General features: G+C 41.4%; 1 protein-coding gene across 1 annotated transcript; it reads right to left on the bottom strand.

Annotated features, from left to right (window-relative positions):
- Positions 1-10,243: 10,243 nt before the first annotated feature.
- Positions 10,244-19,305, bottom strand: CUNH5orf47 (chromosome unknown C5orf47 homolog). Its single transcript, XM_054567479.1, has 4 exons — positions 19,017-19,305; positions 13,785-13,870; positions 11,710-11,809; positions 10,244-10,263 (listed from the first exon to the last, which is right to left on the bottom strand). Exons 1-4 carry the CDS (start codon positions 19,303-19,305, stop codon positions 10,244-10,246), a joined length of 495 nt encoding a protein of 164 aa, XP_054423454.1.
- Between the last annotated feature and the right edge of the window lie 1,118 nt (positions 19,306-20,423).

Raw genomic sequence — 20,423 nt, 5'->3', positions numbered from 1 at the left:
TTCTATGATTCTTTCATTGTTTCCTACATAAACTTTTTCTCCAGTTATTTGGAAGGAACACAGGTTTTAACATCATGTCTTTGGTGATTTTTTAATATTTCAAAAACGTATTTGAATTGACATTCATCTCTCAGCCTCAAGGATAAAACAAATTCTTTTGGTCTCCTCCAGTGAAAAATGAGATAATTAGTGCAGATTATGTGTCCTCTTTTTTTCTGCTTTTCATTTCTCACATACTCATCAGATGTTAACCTAAGTCTTTATTTTCACTGATGCATATTTTTCCATTTATTCCCATTTCCTAAGACACTCATGTCAGAATTGGAAGCAGGAGAAAAGTGAATACAATGTGAGTCTTTTTCCAAAAGGCTCAAATGATGCTTCATGTAAAAATAGTTATTTTACATACATACATTTCAATGAATCTGTGATGCTTCTGATTGGTTTCATTACATTTTAGCATTAAGTGTTTTGTTTTGTTTCCATGTATAGATACATAGCCAATGAAAGAGATGATAAAGGCACTTTAAATGTCTCATTATAAATCTTGTTGTCAGTTTACAAATGTTATTCCAAATGCAATGGTGTGATAGGAATATAAGCTTCTTAGAAATCTGTTCTAAGAATGTCCCAGAGGCAAGCATAAAAAGAAGCTATGCTCAGACTCTTGCTAGGAGCTGTATATTTAAATTTCAAATAACAACAGTCAGAAAGCAATGAAAAGCAAGAGATTCTCTTTCCTCTTAAAAAGGAAATGGGTCATTGCCTACTTTTGATTTAAAGGGGAAAAAAGGACAAAGGAGAGGCAGAAAGGCAAATGGCGGGAAGGCCAGGTCAGCTTCTCCTCTGATTGGCTCGGAAGAGTTGAAGGAGACTCTGAATCAAGGAGGCCCACTGCTGGGGACAAGCAGGATGACTTACCCGGGGCCCTTCCAAGGAAAGCCTGGGGATCCACTTAGAAATTATTTGACAAGAATAAAAGCTTTTTGAGGAAAAAACTTTTGAATTTTGCCTAGAAACATGTCTTTAAAAGGCATTCCTAGAGATAATTTTCCTGTTAAATGATCCATTCATTTGCCTCTTCCAACATAAAGCTGCCCAGCCTATGGTGTAAAATAAGTCACAACCAAGTGGGAAGTTTGGGTTGCAGATCAAGTTCCCCAAAAGCCAACTCTGAGAGTTTTGAACGCAGGAAGTTTGTTAGGGGGAAAGGAAGGAGAAGGGCAGGAAAGAAAGCCGACTTGGCCAGACCAAGGGCTTGAACTGTACTAGCCTCAACAGAGCCCTCGGACAGCCTTGCAAGTGCCGCTGCAGCTAGGATGGCCCGTTTTAGTTGTCCTTGGCTGAGATGTGGTCGGGTGCCCTTCCCCCCGTTCAAGACCTTGGGCACGGTGGGTGGCTCTTTTCAGCCAAGGGCAGTTCCTGGACTGGGCTAGTAGCTAAGGCTTCCAGCCAAAGCTAAGGGACAAAGACTTCCAGTCCTGAAGGGCCATCTATCTACCTGGGCAGCAGAGCTTGCATCGGGGGCTCCGTCCTCGTCTGTCTTCATACCATACTTGACAATCACACCCTGTGACTTCACGTGCCATCCATAGACCCTTAACTGCTTCATGTTATCTCCAGCAGAGAGATTTCTTCTCAACTCAGATCTCAAAATACAAGCATTCCCTGGACATTGTTCTTTGGATGGTTCAGAGGCACTTCCCTGAACCTCACATCCCAAACCGCACTCCTGGTCTTGGCCCAGAACCTGCCCCTCCTCCCATATGGTCCGGTCAGTGAGCTGCCGCATCACCCATCCATCAAACAGCCTGAAAACTGAGAGTTCTTGACGTCTTCCTCCCTCCTGCCTCCAGTCACCAAGTCCTGACGCTCTCCCTCCCAGGCCTCTCTCACCTCAGTCCACTCCTGTCCCCATGACTCCTCCTCGGGGTCCCCATCTCCCCAGATAACATGTCTCCTGAAAACTGTTTTCCTCCCACCAACCTACGTTGTATACTATAGTTCAAGCAATTCTGGTAATGTTATTTTCCTTCTTAGAACTTTCCAGAGGCTTCTTTAAAAGATAAACACCAAAATCTTAAACCTAGCCTATAAGGCAATTAATGATCTGTCCCCTGCCTACTCAACAAGCATCACTTCCTGCCATTCATCCCCATCCACTGACCTCAAACGCACCTCCCCAAGCCGGAGACTGTCACGCCACATTTCCCCTGTGGTTCCCTATTCGGGGGCGGAGGGGCTCTTTCCACCCCTTTAGTGAATGTCTTAGGATTCTGCAGAGCCATTTAAATATGCCTTCTTCAGAGAAGTCTGCCCTGAGACCCCAGACTATATTTGACTCCTCTTGTATAGGCTCTGTGCTCTGTTCTTCTCCGTTGAAATATCTATTCTTCTTTCCAGTGAGGTGGTTGTGGCATTGTGGTTGAGTAAGAATTGGGATTGAGTTCTTGCAACCTAAATATTAACAACTAGGAGGTGGATGGGTAAATTTTGGTTCATCCCATATGAGGAAATACTATTCAGTCATTAAAAATGTCAGAACACTGCATAAATATGGGAAATATTTATAATATAGAAAAAGAGGAATCAAACTGTATAGACATCTCAGCTATGAAAATATAGAGCTACTGTTTATAGGATTTTTTTTCCTGGTTTTCATCTTAATGCTTTTTTCTCATCTCCCCAAAACATGTTATTTATTTTTAAACTAATGGGAGAAAACATGAGTCATTCTCTACTAGAGAAAAAAAATATATTGAATTCTAGAAAACAAACTTTTTTAAAAAAACAGTGAATTTGTAAGAGACTACTAAGGCACACAGTGAATTGAGAGTTGAATGTGAGGTCCCTGGGCACCATGGAAGACCGTGGGGAAATTCCTGCTATGGCCCCAAGACCTTCTGATTCACCAGAAAGGATGAACAGATGGTGCACATCCATTCCTGCTTTCCTTCCAGCTTTATTGGAGTAGAATAAACATTGTGTATATTTAAGGTCACCCCTGATGACCACCATTCGACTCTCTGCTTCCAAGTTCGACTTCTTTTGGATTCCACACGTAAGCGAAACCACGCAGCATGTCTTTCTGTGACTGGCCTATTTCACTGAGCTTAATGTCCCCCAGGTTCATCCATGTTGACACAATGGCAGAAGTTCCTTCTTTTTAAAAGACTGAACAATATTCCATTGTGTGTGTGTGTGTGTGTGATCTTCTTTATCTATCTAGCCACTGACGGACACTCAGGCTGATTCCACATCTTGGCTATTGTGGAACATGCTGCAGTGAACAGAGGAGCTCAGGTGCCCCTTCAACGTAGTTTTCATTTCCTTTGGAAATACACCTAGAAGTGGAATAGCTGGATTATGTGGCAGTTCTAGGTTCAATTTTTGGAGGAACCTCTATGTTGTCACCTATGGCGGCCGCACCACTTACACCCGACCAACAGTGCACAAGGGTTCCCTTTCTCCACGTCCTCACCGACACTTACCTTTTGTCTTTCGATAAGAGCCATTCCAACAGATGCGAGGTGAGATTTCATTGTGGTTTTGGTGTGCATTTTCCTGATCATTAGTGATGTTTCATATTTTCTCATACACCTGTTGTTCTTAAGCAAAGTGCAAGGATAGGAGTGCCCCCTCCGAGGAGATGGGTTACGTCTGCCCAGGAGACAGCTTTAGTCATTGCAAATTCCCTTGGAAAAGTCTCTTTCTGTAGAGAAGCTTTACTTGCTTAGCTTGTTGTGCTTATACTAACAGATGGGTGAAAAGTCATCCCTCACTGACTCACAAAAGGTAAGGAGGCCCTTGAGTCCTTTCAATCCATTCTCAAAACTGTTGCCAAAGGTTTGTTAAACGTTAGTTGGTTCACACCAATCCTCTGTTCAAAACCCTCTGATAGTTCTTCATCTAACTCTGAAGAAAATGAAAATCCTCAAAATAGAGACATAACCTGGTGTCTATTACCCCCTCGCCTCACCTCTTCTCTCCCCCCATCCCCGCCCGCCCCCCTCTCTCGCGGCCACCCCACTGGACCCCCTCTTTTGCCTTCTCCTCCAGCCTCAGGATCCCAGCCTCAACGCAGGACACTCTTCCCAGGGTCTTTCCTCCTGTCTGCATGCCTGGCTCCCTTACTTCAGGTTTTAATCCCGATGTCACCTTCTAGGTGCCGCCTTCCCTCCATCTGCCCACATGACACTGCATCCCTCGTCACACTCATCTCCTTTACCTTCCTCAGTAGCACTTGTAAACATACAGAATACTTTAGTTATTTTGTTTATTATCTGTCTTCCCCTGAAGATAGATGTTTGATGTGTTTTGTTCACTTCTGTTCCCCCAGGGCCTAGAACAGAATCTGGAACATGATGAGTACTCAATAAATACATCACGAAGAAGCGCGTAGGTGAATTAATGAAGGCGCCACCGGAAGCTGACTCACGAAAGGCAGGAGCCTTGCAGGTGGAAGGCACCACTCCTACGGCTGCCCTAGGTCAGTCTGTAATTGAAGGCTCTCACCTTCAGGGAGGAGCGGGCAGTACATGTTTGGTAGCTCCTGTACTTGGCGTTACCTTTGCTGGGATAATTGCAGCTTTCAGTTGATCTCTGACTCTTTTAATATCCAGGAGATTCCATTTCATGGTGACTTTTCAAAAATAAAATAAAATGTCTGGCTCCTGGCATATACTCAGTTACATAATACAAACACTAAAATGACACACTAAAACCCTGGGACCAATGGATTCATCCACAGTCAACTAGGCTATTTCCAGCTGTTTCAAAAATTTCTCTAACCTTCACCAGATTCCAGAATTAAGAGTCCACGAGGACACATTAGGATCACAGAAAGAACATTCTGACAATTGACAATTAAATGGAACCATTTGAGATCATATTGGAACACTTCCAGAAATACAGAAGGTCTCCCTTATATTCAGAATCTCAGAAAGTATAAAATAGAGTAAATGAGGATATATTTTGTGAAGCAGTGTGCAGCAGGTCCTTCACTTAGGAATCTACAGCTTAATCTGATTTCCTAGTGTAACTTCTCCAGGATAAAATGTTTCTATACACACAATTAGATTTCTAAAAGCATAGCGATCAGAGGACTCATTTAGCATTATCATTTATTATCAATAAAATTAAGTAGATTAAGCAAGTGGTTAATAAATTTATCATGAGGGAAAGGGAGAAATCTGGGCTCAAACTGCAGGATTCCCAGGAATGTGGATATTTCCTCACACTTTACTTAACTTTGAGAAAGTACAGAGTAAAACGAATGAACCACAATGGCAATCAACAACATGCACGAATTTTAGCAAGATGATATTAAAAAGTAATATTAAAAGTCCAAAAAGAGTATATGCAACACAATGTCCTCATTAGAAAATTAAACACTGAGATGCCAAGTTTTAGAAATACATATAATTGCAATAAAACTATATAAAAAGTAAGGAAATACACACGAATTCAGTGTGATGGTTATCTTGGCTAGGTTGGAAGGCGTGGGGCATGCAATTAAACCTAAGTTACTTTCGAGATATTGTCAGCAAAGAAAACTTGTATTATGTTTATTATATTCTATTTAACAAAAGAGATTTAATACATTTTCACCAGAAATTTTTTAATAAAAATTAAAAGACTTAGAGCACCTATCTAGAACATTTATTTCCATGCAAGTCTTCATTGCTCCATAGTTCTAGAACAGTGAGACAAACTAGGTTTGTATCCAGCATTAGACTCATATTTACATCTAATAAATATTGACACATTTGATAAATTAAAAGAGTATTTTACTTTGTCAAGTAGTGCAAGTCACATAAATATAAACCTACATTGAAATGATCACACCATCTTCATTCACATTCCCCACAACACTTTATGCAGCATTAATTACAGTATAAACAAGTAAATGTCTCATTTCACAATGACTCAAGTTTTACAAGCTAAAATCTGAAGCTTTACCCAAGAATTTGGCAGCCTGAAAAGTCACCCAGCACACCCCGAAGCTGCGTGACCCTCCTGCCAGGAGGCCTGAGCGCCGACACTGCACGGCAGGCAAGGCCCAAGTCGTTTGCCCGAGTCAAGGTGTCCTTCAACTGGAAACAGGTAGATTTGCTCAGCAGTCACAGAAGAACGTGTTGCCACACATTCTAGGCTGTTCTAGTCTCAGAGTAGTTAAATTACAACTAGAGGGAGAAATAAACCATGACTCATTTTACAGTCCTTACTTCTCGCACTATTTCATGAGAAATGTTGTATTATAGCCACTCGGCAATGCCACTGTAAGAGCAGTGAGGATGCCCGCATCTCAGTGTCCCCAAAAGAATGGATGTTGTCACTGTTATCATCCTGGTCAGAAAAGAGGACCTTCTACCTCCAGGGGAAGAAGCAAGGAGTGTCCATGGAGCTTGATCATGAGCAAACCTCTTTTTGTCTCTGCCTTCTAATTTCTCAGTTCCACCTAGGATTTTGATACTATTTAGGAAGAGATACCACATCACCAAGAAGCAGGAAAACTGGTATAAGTAGTAGGTAATTATTGAGTAGAAAATAAAAGGGTTTCATTGAAAAACACTTCTAAATTATTTTCAGAGTTCTGAATCTCTCATTTCATTGACTTAAAAGTAATGTATCTATTAATTAGAGGTCTGGAAAGAAGAGAAAATGTCCTCTCTAATCCCTTCACAAACGTTTTCCTAAAATATTCCATATTATAATAGAGAATTTGCATAAATTTACTACCTTTCCTTAGGATGAAAAGATGGCTTAATAACCATTTAACACCCAAAATAATTTTTGCTATGTAAATTGTAGGTTTTTATCATACAATAATTGAGAAATTTAGAAAATGTGAGGAAGCCAAAATAATTTAATACAAGTTTTATTTAGAAATTACATCTGAGTGAAGAAGTAAATAAAGCTGCAGTTGCAGCCTCATTAATAAAAGGTAAAGTTGACGATTTTAAAAGGATGCAATTGTATTAATATGCTAATTTAAATTGCATGTAGAACTTTAACTTAAAAGAATATGTATAAATATTAATTCTGGAAATAATACTTGTATGCATACTATAAGAACACTTAATGAATAATGTTAGCTTGCAAAGAAATACTATTAATTCAAAGAGAAGGTAGTTTTTCTATTCAAGTAAGTCCCAACTGCAATAAAAAATACTCAAATTAACAAATAATTATGATTCAGTTTAAAATTCTATCCTTAAATTCTTCATAATCTTCTTGATAAACAGATCCTAGATAAAAGATGACAATTGAGTATTGTTAATACAAAATGTTATAATCAGTAACCACTGAAACATCATTAACATTTCTAAGACTATAAAGCAACAGCCTCCCCCCCATCCTCCATTGTGATAGCTCTACGTTCTCTAGTTGACCATGAAAAGCTTACAATTGACTTGATATTAACTCATATTTTTCTTCTCCTCTCTAATGCTTGCCAATAATGTTGGTGACTTCAACAGCCCCGTTTACAGGAACTAGCCACAAAAATGCGACAACACAGGCCTTTACTTTCAAGCCACTCCAGCCACTAATAAGGTAATTGCTTGTATACTGTCATCGCTTTGGAACTTCTGCTTTACTTCCGGGTGCGGAAACTTTTCAAATGTCCCTAGCCGCCCTATTTCTGTACTCCTATTTTCTGTATCGACACTCTCCCTGAACAAGGCTACTGCCCCCCTTTGTACTGCCAACTCCTTGACCTCTGTCAAGTTTGTTTGAGTCCCCCCTCAGCTCCACAATCCCCCAGTTCTCCCGGCAGAACCCTGAGAAGCCCTCTTTGAAACTTCCCTCTTCATCCTAGACACGGTCCAGCATTCTGGTCTCAGTCCTTTCTCCCCTGCATCCACACACGGAGGCTTCACCTCCTGCTAGACCTACACCAGACCTTCCTGCGGTATAGGTGCCACGCTGGCAACACAGCACTTCCAAGTGCTTGCTTGGAATTTTCCTGGAGCACCTCACTATCCCCTAAAATTCAACATGCAAAAATAAAACTCAGTAACTTCACGAAACTAGCTCTTTCCCTTGACTTTCCTATTTTTTCCCTATCCATTCTCAAAACTCAGTAGTCTCTTTTGTATCCCCTTCCTCCAAGCATGTGTCTCCCCTCCACCCCTCTGCCACTCTTAGTTAAGCGCATTTCTCTTTCCACTTGGGCCACTGTTACAATGCCGGGTGTTGATCTGATCAATCCATTGCTTTAAAATGTTCTATTCTGACGATGTACAAAATATACACATAGTCTCTAATATCTTTCCATAAAATATTAACTAAACACAAAGAGAAAAATAGTAACTACATACATAGTGGAAAAATGGACAACAACTTCACTAGCAGATCGAAGTTAATATCAACAAGGAATAAATGAAGATCACACAACTCCAAACAGGATACTCCAAGAAGAAAGTTTATAGAATGTTTTCAGCCAAAAATGCAAAACAGGAATCGAATTATGAGAAGTATCACAAATCCAGAGAGATAGCCTGAAAAATAACTGGCCTGTATTTTTCAAAAATGTCAATATAAAAGACAAAGAAAGGCTGAGGAACTATTATCAATTAAAGAAAACTAAAGAATCCTGGCCAGGTGGCTCAGCTGGTTGGAGCATGGTCCTGTACACCAAAAGGTTGTGGGTTCAATCCCTGGTCAGAGCACGTGCCTTGGTTTTTGGGTTTGATCCCTGGTTGGGGCACTTATGGGACGTAATCAATCAATGTTTCTCTCTTATATCGATGTTTCTCTCTCTAAAAGTCAATAAACATATCCTCAGGTGAGAATAAAAAAAAAAGAAAACTAAAAAGACATGACAACTAAATGTAATTCATAATCCTGGACTAGACCTGGTACCACACACACCAAAAAACCATTAAAGACATTATTGGAACAACTGAAAAAAAAATGGAATATAGAAAATAGATTATATAAAAGTTTTATACCAATGTTATATTTCCTGAATTTGGTAACTGCACTCTGGTTATATCAAAGATACCCTTGTTCTTAGGACATACACACTAAAGTATTGTATGTGTGTATGTATTTACACACATACATAGATAGAGAAAGTATGAGAATGATAAAGAAAATGTGGCAAGATGTTAACAGTCAAGCAAAATCATGGTTATTCTGGAGTTTTTTGTATTATTTTTGCAATTTTTCTGTACACTTGACATCATTTAGAATAAAAAGACAATTTCCATATTTGCCCCATTACCTACTGAACTGAATACGAATCCTTGGCCCCGTACTCACATGAGACCCTCTGAACTACAGTCTCGGTGTGTTTGCATGCCCTCCTTCTACTTTAACCAAGCTTTACTCAAACGCTATTCCTAAACATTTTCCTGGATGGCATATACTTGCTCATGTCCATGTCCAAAAACATACACCCTTCTCCCACATTCCCATTTATAAATGTCTATTTTCTCTTTTCCGAGACCCATCTTACTTCTCTTTTCTATTACTTTCCAAACCCCACCAAACTGGATATAGTCTCTCCCTCAGGATTTAATGAGCCCAGATGACTAGTAAGCCAGGGAACAATTCAAAAGAAAGGGGGAAAGATAATATGTTCAGTTTTAAACATGTGAAATTTAAAAGTAACTGTAGAATAGCCTACCAAAATTCAGAGGGACATGACCAGAGGTCCGGGGGGACTACGGATTTAAGGGTCATGCAACCAGAAGGAGCAACTGAAGCTACAAAGATATGGGTGTGTTATCTCAGAATAAACATGTAGAGAGAGAGTAGGCCCAATAATCCCTCCTAGAGCAGCATTTGTTATTAGGTGGCAGCAAAAGGGACAGACAAAAATACTCAAAATGGCAAAAGAAGAACCATGGCATAGTCTCCAAGACATGAAGAAGGAAGGAAAATTTGAAGTAGTATTAGTAAAATTATATTAAATGTGACAGCATGTTCAAAGAGAAAAGAGAACTAAGCAGATGCATGAACAAAAAGAAAAAATATGCACCATGGAGACAGTAGTTTCAATAGCACAGCAAAGATGGGGCCCAAATAAAGTTTATTAAATTTCAGCAAATATTTAATGAGTGCCCACTATGTGCCAAACACTGGGTTTAAGGAAGGAAACTGGCTGGAATTAGCAATGACTATACACTAAAGGTTAAAGAAAGTAGGATATAAAGGGGAAATTTTTAAAAGTCTGTATTTTATATTATGCTTTTTACCAAAATAGATTCTTACCAAAAGATGATAAGAAGATTCATCTTGTGTAATCTGAGTCTAGAAACAATATAAAACACAAGGAAAATTCAGGTTGGCCTCTAGGAATGGTTTTCCTATTAATAAATACATATTAAGGAATAAGTTATAACATTTTAAAAACATGATTATTAGTTTTTGTAGTCTGGCTTAAAATTGCAATATAAAATAATGAATTACAAGGATGTCTTTTGTTTATAAAGAGGTTATTTCTGAAAAACACAACATATTATCTTAAGTTATTAAACAATCCATACAAGATTGTTCCATGGTTAATAGAAAGCCTCTTGCTGAAGTCCATGAGAAAATAACAAGTTCAAGGCTACAGCCAGAGCAAAATTAGATATAATATAGTATGTTCATTAAAGTAATTAGATCTGGATTAACATTCAGAACAAGGTCTGGGTTTTTTACACATTGCTCTGCTTATTCAAACATCCCCTCCACCTATAAAACCATTGACTACTTTTCCTCCTAATCACCTTTCCTGCCTCATTCTCCTTAATTGGATAAGAAAGGTAAAATCAAGTATCACTAATTTGAACATTGGCTTATATGCCATTATTGCAAACAATTTCTGCTATTATTGATGCAATATTACACAAACGATAATGAGTTTCTACTGTTAATGGCTTACAAAACAGCACTCTGTTATAACTGCTATTGTTTGAAAATATTCCTCGTAAAATTATATTCTGCACATTTACTGTCAAAATAGAAGTTGTCATCAAGTGACTGTACTAAGGACCCACAGAAGCATTCAGCATGGCAACACGTGTATTTGGACATGCATGTGAAGGAGAGAAAATAACTTATAATTTATCGATCCATGTGGCATCATTAGTTACATAGATTTTTTTTTATCCAATTTAATTGCTTGAGAACCCAGATCTTCCAATCACTTTAATAAACTAGATCACATCTACTGTTGCTCTGGCCACAGTATCAAACTTGCTATTGATACGGCTTTAGAAAATGGTTTAATTGATGAGATATTTTCTAGGCAAGAGGTAACGACATCAAGGCTGTAACTCAAGGGCAGATTTTGTTTAAATGCGTTAAATTAGATGGCAGCATCCATGTGACTAGAGTGACATATAATTTTATATTGCTATTAAAATGTTTTTCTCATCAACATGGATGAGTTCTGTAATCTGTATTAAAAGGGTGGCATTAAAATTTAGATTGAACAAACAAGTGTGTTCCCTTTGCTCAGCAGATTCCAGTCAACAGTCATCGTGTGCACCCCCCACTCACACCTGCGCCCGTGGTCTACTCTGCCTCACTGCTTTACTATCTGTACGTTGTACTTTTAATTATGACGAACAGTGGTTATCAGATAGCCTCGTTTCCACAGTTCTGTACATTGCATGTGACAATTAGGAAAACTGCTGTTCTAATGTGATCTGAAAGCAACTAAATTGTTAGAGAAGCCAGTCGTTAAAGACAATAAAAATTATAACTTACTTTCACTAGGCAGTCGTTGGCCTTTCAGCCTGACTCTGTATTTTTCATTTTCTTGCAGCATTCTACCAATGAACTTGTGTAATTTTTTCCACACTGAAACCTTAAAAAGCACAGTAAAGGAACACTGAGCAGAAAAGCGGGCACACATTTTGATGGGGGCAACTGGGAGTGACTTTTTGTGTTGTGTGTCAATTGACATTATTGTTATAAAGCAATATTAGCACTTAGAGACCTAAAACTTAAATGTCATCTCTTCCCCATTATCACTGAATTCTCTGATTTTTTTTTCCCCCAACTTCCCAGCATTTCCTCTCTGTAGCATTTAAATTAACTATCCTGGATAAAGTTTCCTTCCGAAGGCTGTGTCTATAAAGCTCTACCAAAATGGTTCCAACATGCTCGATTTTGTTTGGGAAGATACTGAGTTGGCCAAAAAGTCCGTATGGTTTTTGTCCATAAAGTAAAAGACACATTTTTTCCTTTTCACCAGTAACTTCATTGAGATAGCTATTTCTTGTATGTCGGCTATCTCCCACATGGTAGAACGTTGACTGTTCTCAATTAATGTCTCAATTTGATTGCTATCAACTTCAACTGGTCTATGCAACCGCGGAGCATCATCCAGCGTGAGATCTCCAGCATGAAACTTTGCAAACCACTTTTGACATATTCGATCAGTCACAGCATCTTCTCCATCCACTCATAAGTCCTTTTTGTGTTTCTGTTGTGTTCTTACCTTACTTGAAATGATAAAGCATAATATGCCAAAAATGTTGCGTATTTTCTTCCATCTTCAATATTAAAATGGCTACACAAAAATTCATCAATTTTGATGTTTTTTAAAAATGCATGCTGATACGACACCTGTCACAATACAATCTAACAAAATTGTCTCGAATGAAGTTAAAGACAACTGAGGGCTTTTAAAGGCATCTTATGGACAAAACTAAACGAACTTTTTGGCCAATCCAGTAATAAAAATAATGAATTTCTATTCCTATGTCTAAACTACTGGGCCATAATTTGATTTTTAATGTATTTTATTCTACATAAGAATTAAACATTTCTGCTAAGACATATCAAAGCAAAACAACTAGAGAGCAAGAATGTACTAGAACAGACAAAATAAGGACGATGGAAGCAAACACATAGACCTCAGCTCAAATTCTGGCTTTGCCACTCACCAGTTGCTTGACATGGGCAAGTATTTTAATCTTATCTAGTAATTAACTTCATACATGGGATTATTAGAATAAAAAATAGTTGTAAAGCACTTACTCGTGTCTGGCACCTAATAGTTATAAGTAAATACTGGCTATTGCTCTTTTCTTCTCACCCAAGAGGGATTGGTTCTTGGAAGAAATATTTCTTAGTGGGAAAATTAGGTGCTCACTCAAAATCCATGTGGTTAGTCACCTTGAATGTTATTTATATACTGTATGTGAATTATAACCCAAGCACCAAGCTCAGAAAATACAATTTTATGTGTCATTATCAACTAACACGTTCTGTAAACTGAAGTATAAAGCATGCAGTGGACATCAAAGATGAATAGAGAAACTAATATTGAAAGTGTTCAAAACACTCAAGTTACCATAACATTTGGACCAGAGGTGAAAAGGGCTCAGCACTAAAGGTTCGTCCTTGTCAGCTTTCCTGCTAGACACTTAATGTACATTCCTTGTCTTTTAAAGAGCAATGACACCAATAGTTACATTATTCTTTTCTGTGAAATACACAATTCTCTTCTTACATTACATTATCTATCAGAGTTTGTTATAGCCTATGGAACATATTTTCACACTTTGAAAAATCTCCCAGTGGGTTACATTTTGATTAAAATGTGTTTTATACCTTCAAACACTGCAAGGACTATTCTTTATGGTTAATAAATATAATATTTCCAAACCAAGTTCCATTTCTGCTAAATTAATTTTATTTTCTCATTTCAGTAAATCGAACTTTTCAAAAGATGAAACTATTTTTACCATCTTGAGTATCTTCCCACATTTGTATTTAGAGAAATTAATCTAAAATTCAAATACTTCTCATTCCCCTTTTCTAAAGAAAAGTACCTTTTTCTTTTTCTTCATTATTTTGGAAGCTTCATTGTAAGGTATAGGAAAATCAAACTTTTTAATTAAAGTCTTCTGGACTAAACCTAATTTTAAAAAAAGAAAAAAGAGGAAATGTCAAGGTCAGTACCTATTTCAAAGGCATCATGGTCCTGAGAACAGAGGCAACTATAAATGTCTCTTGAGCTCTCTTTCGGGAGTTTTACAATTGGTATATTTCTGATCATTGGGTAATACCAGTTTTCTAATTAGCTAATATAATGGTGGGAAAACAAAAAGAAGAAAGACAATTAGAGATAACCTTGGAAGTGCCTAGGAAATATCCTTTCTGTTCTGATTTGAAAGGTGAGCCCCTAAAAGATCAGCAACAGTAAGCAAATACCAGCACCCAATCTTGCCCCAATGTACTTCTGTGATCTCCCTTCCTCTCCATTCAACTTCAATACATTATGCTGCCAACTACACAAAACACCTGTGGCTCCTCAGATGTGTCCTGTTCTTACCCCTCCCAGCCCTTGTCCTTGCTTCTCTGTCTGCTAGGACACTGTGTGTGTATGCTTGTGTGCACGCGCACACACGTGCACCTGGTAAACTCCTACCCGCCCTTCAAGACTCAACTCGCACGTCATCTTCCCTAAAGCCTTCCCTCAAGCATGCACAGTCCCAAACAGCACTGGCTCCAGGACACCTTAGAGCCCTTAGCACACTTTCACATCAAGTGCTTATATTGCGGTTCTTCCTCTAGGCTATGACCTTCTAGAGGGCAATGGCTTGTGTGCCTTATTCATCTTTCTGTCCGCACTGCCAGACATAGGAGATACTGATAAAAGTTCCTCAGCGGGAATAAGCATCCTGACTCTACTCACTGAACCATGCTGCTGTCCCAAAATATTAATTGTTAGAAGAAAACCTAAGGGCGGTGTGTCCAAAGACAAAATCATAAAACAGTGGGCATGTGTTCCCTGGAAGCCTTTATAATCTCCTTTTGTCTGAACACCCCCATCCTTAACTCACCTGGTTCCTACCCGGCCACCACTCCCTACCTGGCTCCTCCTACTCGCTCCATACTCAGCTTGCTGGGGCGTTCTCTGGTCTCACAAAGCACCCGGGGCTCAGTCCTTATAGGATCTATCACACTGTTGACCTGAGGAGTGTGCTCTACTCTTCATGGGAGGTCCAGTTTCTAATGCCATATGAATTAGCTATACAATAACCATTCTGTTTGAGTAAATTAGAGCATGTGCTGAAACGGCACCTCCCAGTTTGTGAGAAGCATGCTGCGGATTCTGGGCGGGGCACAGACAGAGCACGAAAGAACATTCTCTCTCAGGATGTGACACTAATTCCCCTCCCATTTCCTTTTCAATCTTCTGTTACATCAAGGAGAAAGTCCAGGTCTGAAATTAGTACGTCATTAAGACTTCTCTGAGACTTGCTAACTGCTCTCTGTGTCCACAGACAACCTTCAGCAGATGATCTATTGGGCTGAAATTTAATATTGTTTTGCCTTTATTAGATTGTTTTTAATTAATTTATATTTATGGCAAATGGTACATATTTTCCACTGAGGTAATAATATAAAGGGTTCTAAAAAGAAATTTAGTTGAGAGGGAAACATGCACCTATTTAAAAAAACATATTAAATAAATGACTACAGATGAGTACATGGTGCAGGAAAATAACTGAAGCTCCGCTCTTCATTTGCCCGCATTTGTCCTTCCAACCCAATGCCTACGGCCTTTGGAACACTATACGTGCACCATTCCCAAATGTTCTGTTTGTAAGTCTTACCAAACCTAGACATATACTCCTTGAACTCAGGATAAGAGCCAACAAGTCTATCTGTAATCAGTGAGGATCCAAAATATGTCAAGTAGCACAGAGAATGCAAAAAGAAAAAACACACAATGATTTCTTCCTCTTGCTTTGTGTGCCTCACTGAGGCTGCTCCCATGTATAACATAGGCTTTGATCAGATCTATGGTTCAAATCTGTCTCTAGTTCTCACTTACTACACACTCTGACCCAGTCAAAATATACCTCTAGTTCTTCCCTAATCACTCGCCATCACTGATCCACATGCGCGGCTTTTTCCAACCTGTGATTCCCTCCTGTCTCAGTAGATGTGTAAATCTCATGCAGCTTCTACCACCATGAAGCCCTCCCTGATTCCCTCATCCCCAAACTACTCACCACTTCCAAAGCATTTATTTGTACCGCCACAAAGCAGTCGTCATCTGCTATTACATGTAAGTTACAACTACATCTCCCGAGTTCTGCTCGAAGGGGGAACCAGCCTGGTTTATTAGCCTTGTTTGAAATGTTGGAAGAGTTGCCTGATTTGCCTGCCCCTGGATTTCTAAACTCCACTACATCTCACAAACAGCTCGCAGGTTTATCTTCCAGAAGCGTACCTCTCTGAAGGTTTCACTCTACCATGCAGACATCCTCAGTGACTATAAAATGAGTTTCCAAGGCAGGAAAGAAAAAGGAGGGACACTAGAAAGACATCTACAGGAGACCTGGAGTGATCAACAGAATGATTAAATCCACCTTACAGCTTAAAATACTAAAACATATTTGGGCACATCACAGCACAGACTTGAGGGAAGAGATTTAAAGGGCTAGACACCACATAAAGTACCAAGCATGCAATTTAATGGGGCCAACTCAGTTTAAAGGACCAAGAATGATTTAAAGGGACAGCCCTCCAACTGCATGGCTTCTGGGGGAATAAAAGCAAAAAGAAAGGATATAAATCAGGTCACAAAGGAAACATCAGTAACATGTATGAAATGGGAATGTTACTAACAACACTTTCTGGTAACAATGCAATAAAACAAGAGTTTACCAACAAAAACAAAACAGCAAAGTCCTGTAAATTAAAAAAACTTCAAATCCATTAAGCAACTCTAGGATGAGAGGGAAATACAAACTGAAATTACAGAATTTAAACAATAGTGACAACATATTAGCACAACATATTAGCATCTAAGTTATTTAAAATAGTGATTAGAAGAAAATTCATTGCACTAAAATTTTTATCAATAAAAAACAAAAATAAAAATAAATGAATAAAATGTCCTGTTCAGAAAAGGTATAAAAGTACAATAAAAGAAAGCGCATGTAAGAAAATAGTAGTTTTATCTTTATTATATTATTTATCTTTATTAATGAGGATGAGACTTAACAAAATGTCTCATTGACAAATCAACATCCTGTTTTTTTTAATTAACAAAATAGATGCTCCCCCCAAAAAAGAACTAGTCAATTTGATCAAGAAAAAGCACATACTTCATAAAGAAGAAATGACAACGGGGAAATAACCATGGAAACAGAAATTTTCAAAAATCATAGGACACTACTTTGCAGACCTCTATGTAAATAAAATTGGAAACCTGGATAAAATGGATAATTTCCTAGAGAAATACTGATTACTAAAATTGACCCATTAGCGTTAGAAAAATTAGAGACCAATTTTCATAGGAGATATAGTAATTAGAATTATCCCACAAAAAGTAATAAAGCCAGATGGTTTCCCAGAAGAATTCTACCACACCTTCAAACACCAGAGTCCGTCCCCGTGTTCTATAAATTTTCCAGAACACTGAAAAGGAATGAATAGTTCCTAATTTGTTTTATGAAATAAATATAACTCTGATAACCTACACCAGATGAAGAAATACAAAGAAAGAAAAACTACAGCTCACTATTTCTCACAAATACCAATGCAAAAATTCTAATCAAATTGTTAGGAGAGCCCAACACTACGTTAGGAAACATGACATTGTCGCCAAACAGGATTCACTTCAGGAATGCAAGGTTGGTTCAGTATCAGGAAACCCATTTATAGCATATGCCATGTTAATAAATCTAAGGAAAAAATGTTATCGCCATAGATCTCAGAATGCCTCTGACAAACTTTAACACCCACTCCATCGTGATTAAAACACTGAAGAAAATAAAAATTGAGGAATGCTTTTTCGTGTTTTAAATATAGATGCCTTGCTCCTAAGGCCAGCACCTTATTCAACAGCAAACACTTGAGGCCTTTCCCCAAAGATCAGGAACAAGGCAAGAATGTCCACAACCTCCGGGCCCATTCACCACCACTGCACTCAAGGTATTAGCCTATGCAAAACAAATCCACTGCAGGCGTCGCGATAGGCGTAGAATTCTGTGTACGGATTACAGATCCCTGAAAAATCATGAGTATCAACCACGGCACTAACTCTAATAATAAAAGAATTCAGTCAAGTACTAGGATGCAAAATTAACATACAAAAGTCACTGGGCTCAGCGAAAGAAGCCAATCAGGAAAATTCGCATATTGTAGGATTCGATTTTCACGAAATGTCCGGAACAGGCACACCCGTGGAGACCGGAAGTAGTTCAGCGCCGCTGAGTGGAATGTGCTGTCAATTATTTCTCAGCAAAGACTTTTTTTTTTTTTTTTTTTAAAGAAAAGCACTGGTGGAGGGGCGAGCCCCCGAGAGAGGCAGGACTTTTTTAAGGCGATGGGATGATCTTTGTCGTGAGCGTCACTGGGGTGTGTGACTTTGTCAAACCTCCTCCAAGTGTATGTAAATCAATCCTCAATAAAGTTGGCTCTTTTCTAAAGATCAAGGAGCTCTGTAAGCACAAGCGACAAACACTTAGAGGACAGTGTGGAAGAGGAAACCCATTTACAATAGCAGCGAAGATCAAAGACGTAGGAATAAATCGACAAGAAATTTTTAAACATAAAACATTCCTGAAAGACACAAAAGTAAAACGAACAAATGGAAAGACAGTCTGTTTTCAGAAAGGAAGGGACGGAACACCTTAAAGATGTCGCCTCTCCTCAACTGACTTCCTAAATTCAGTGAATCCCAGCAGGAGCCCAGTAAGGACGCCGAGGACGCCTCATTCTGGGGGACCTCGGTGGCTCCAGCCTCAGACCCCTCAGGCTGATCTCAAATGACTGTCACGGCCACCTCAGCGCCCCGCCCCGGCCCCGGCCGAGGCCCTCCTGAAGCGCGTGACAGGACACTGACAGGAGGGCGGAGCCTGGCCGCCGGCGGACCGAGGCGCCCACGGGCCCGGACGCTGAGCGAGGCTGGGGCGGGAGGGCTGATGGAGCCCCCGGCCCTGAGACCCCCGACACCCGCCGGGCGGCTGCCGAGGACCATGAAAGGCGGCCTGACCGGCCGGCACCCGCCCGCCCCTGCCCTCTGGTCCCCTTCGCGCCACCTGCACGCGCCGCCGACCTCCCGCCGCTCCGCGCGCTCGACGGCCGCCCCGCTGAGGAGGCGGCGGGAGCCCCCGGCTCGGAGCCGGGGGGCGGCTCTCCGCCGCCTCGGGCCCCCGCCGCTCCACGCGGCTCCTTCTGGCTGCCGCCAGCCTCGAGCCCGGGGCTCCAGCGGCCCTGAGCCCGGGGCCCGCCCAGCGGCAAGACGCCGCCACACTGGTGCGAGCCGAAGCGGGCCACGTAGACGAAGCGCGCCGGGTCCCGCTCCTGCCTCCCACCGGCAGCCGCCATCGCCGCCGACCGTTCACAGCCGCGGCGGAGGAACCTCGGCCTCCACCGACGGGGGCGGGCCACGTCCGGGGGCGGGGCGCACTGGGGCGGACCACTGTGTGCGGGGGCGGGGGGGTTAGGTAGCTGAGGGGAGCGACCACTGTCGGGGAGGGGAGACTGAGGGCCGGACCACTGTGTGTGGGGGGGGGTAAGTAGCTGAGGGAAGCGACCACTGTCGGGGAGGGGCGTCTGGGGCTGGACCCCTGTGTGTGCAGGGTGTAGCCCAGGGGACAGACCGGACCACTGTGTGGTGCGGAGAAATTGGGGGGTGATGAGGTCTGGACCACTCTGTGCGGGGGGGGGCGGGGGGGGACTCCTGTGTGAGGTGGTGGGGGACAGACCACTGTGGGGGCGGCTAGAGGGCGGACTACCTGGGGGGCAGGTTGCCGCTGGGAAGCCAGTGAGGGGGGGAAGGCGGGAGGGGGACGCAGTAGCAGTGAGAGGCGGGGGCCGCGTCCCTCAGCGGGCGAAGGACAGAGGGGGCGTCCGCGGAGGGCCACTCTGCAGGGAGACGGGAGGCCCAGGGACACTAGAAGGAGCGGGGAGGAGGAAGGCCCCTTGGTTGGGGGGGATGGGGGCCCACGCACCTGGACAGTGGTGTTGCGTTCGGGGACCAGCTCACTTGAGGTGGGAGCGGGCCAGAGGGACAGAACCCTCTGAGGACATGCGTTGAATCAAGGAGACGGTGGAGGAAGCGCCCAGAGCTTGGGAGTGGGGAAGATTTAAGAGCGAGGAGCTGACCCTGGCCGTGACCAATGTGGAGTGTCTCCCAGATGAAGTTGGGGGCCTTGGGGCAGGGAGGCGGCCCCTTCGCTGCAGGGGCTCCCGTGGGACCTTTGTCTAGCACGCGTTCGTCCTGGGCCTGGGCCTCGAGTGACCCTGCCCAGAGAGGGCAGGGGCCGAAGCCGCACCGGGTCCAGCGGCTGACCAGCGGGGTTCTTTGGGCAGGACACTGTCCCGCTCTGAGCTCCCGGTGTCCTCAGATGCCAGCGCAGGATAGCTGAGTTAAGATAACTCCAAGGAAGGCAGAGGGTGCATAATGAGAGGCGGTTCCCTTAGCCTTAATTCTGATTTCTGTT

Source organism: Pteronotus mesoamericanus, unplaced genomic scaffold (genome assembly GCF_021234165.1).
Source record: "Pteronotus mesoamericanus isolate MK-2021 breed Mesoamerican mustached bat unplaced genomic scaffold, CSHL_Meso_final contig_1, whole genome shotgun sequence".
Lineage (NCBI taxonomy): Eukaryota > Metazoa > Chordata > Mammalia > Chiroptera > Mormoopidae > Pteronotus > Pteronotus mesoamericanus.
The sequence above is the reverse complement of the archived record's forward strand: the minus strand, read 5'-3'. Positions and strand labels throughout refer to the sequence as shown.

Excerpts from the sequence above, each read along its gene's own strand:
- CUNH5orf47 (XM_054567479.1), bottom strand. The coding sequence starts at position 19,305 with ATGGCGGCTGCCGGTGGGAGGCAGGAGCGGGACCCGGCGCGCTTCGTC. Across the intron at positions 11,810-13,784 it reads TAATGAAGAAAAAGAAAAAG|GTTTCAGTGTGGAAAAAATT; the intron begins GTACTTTTCTTT and ends GTGCTTTTTAAG. Across the intron at positions 10,264-11,709 it reads CCAACGACTGCCTAGTGAAA|ACTCAGATTACACAAGATGA; the intron begins GTAAGTTATAAT and ends TATTGTTTCTAG.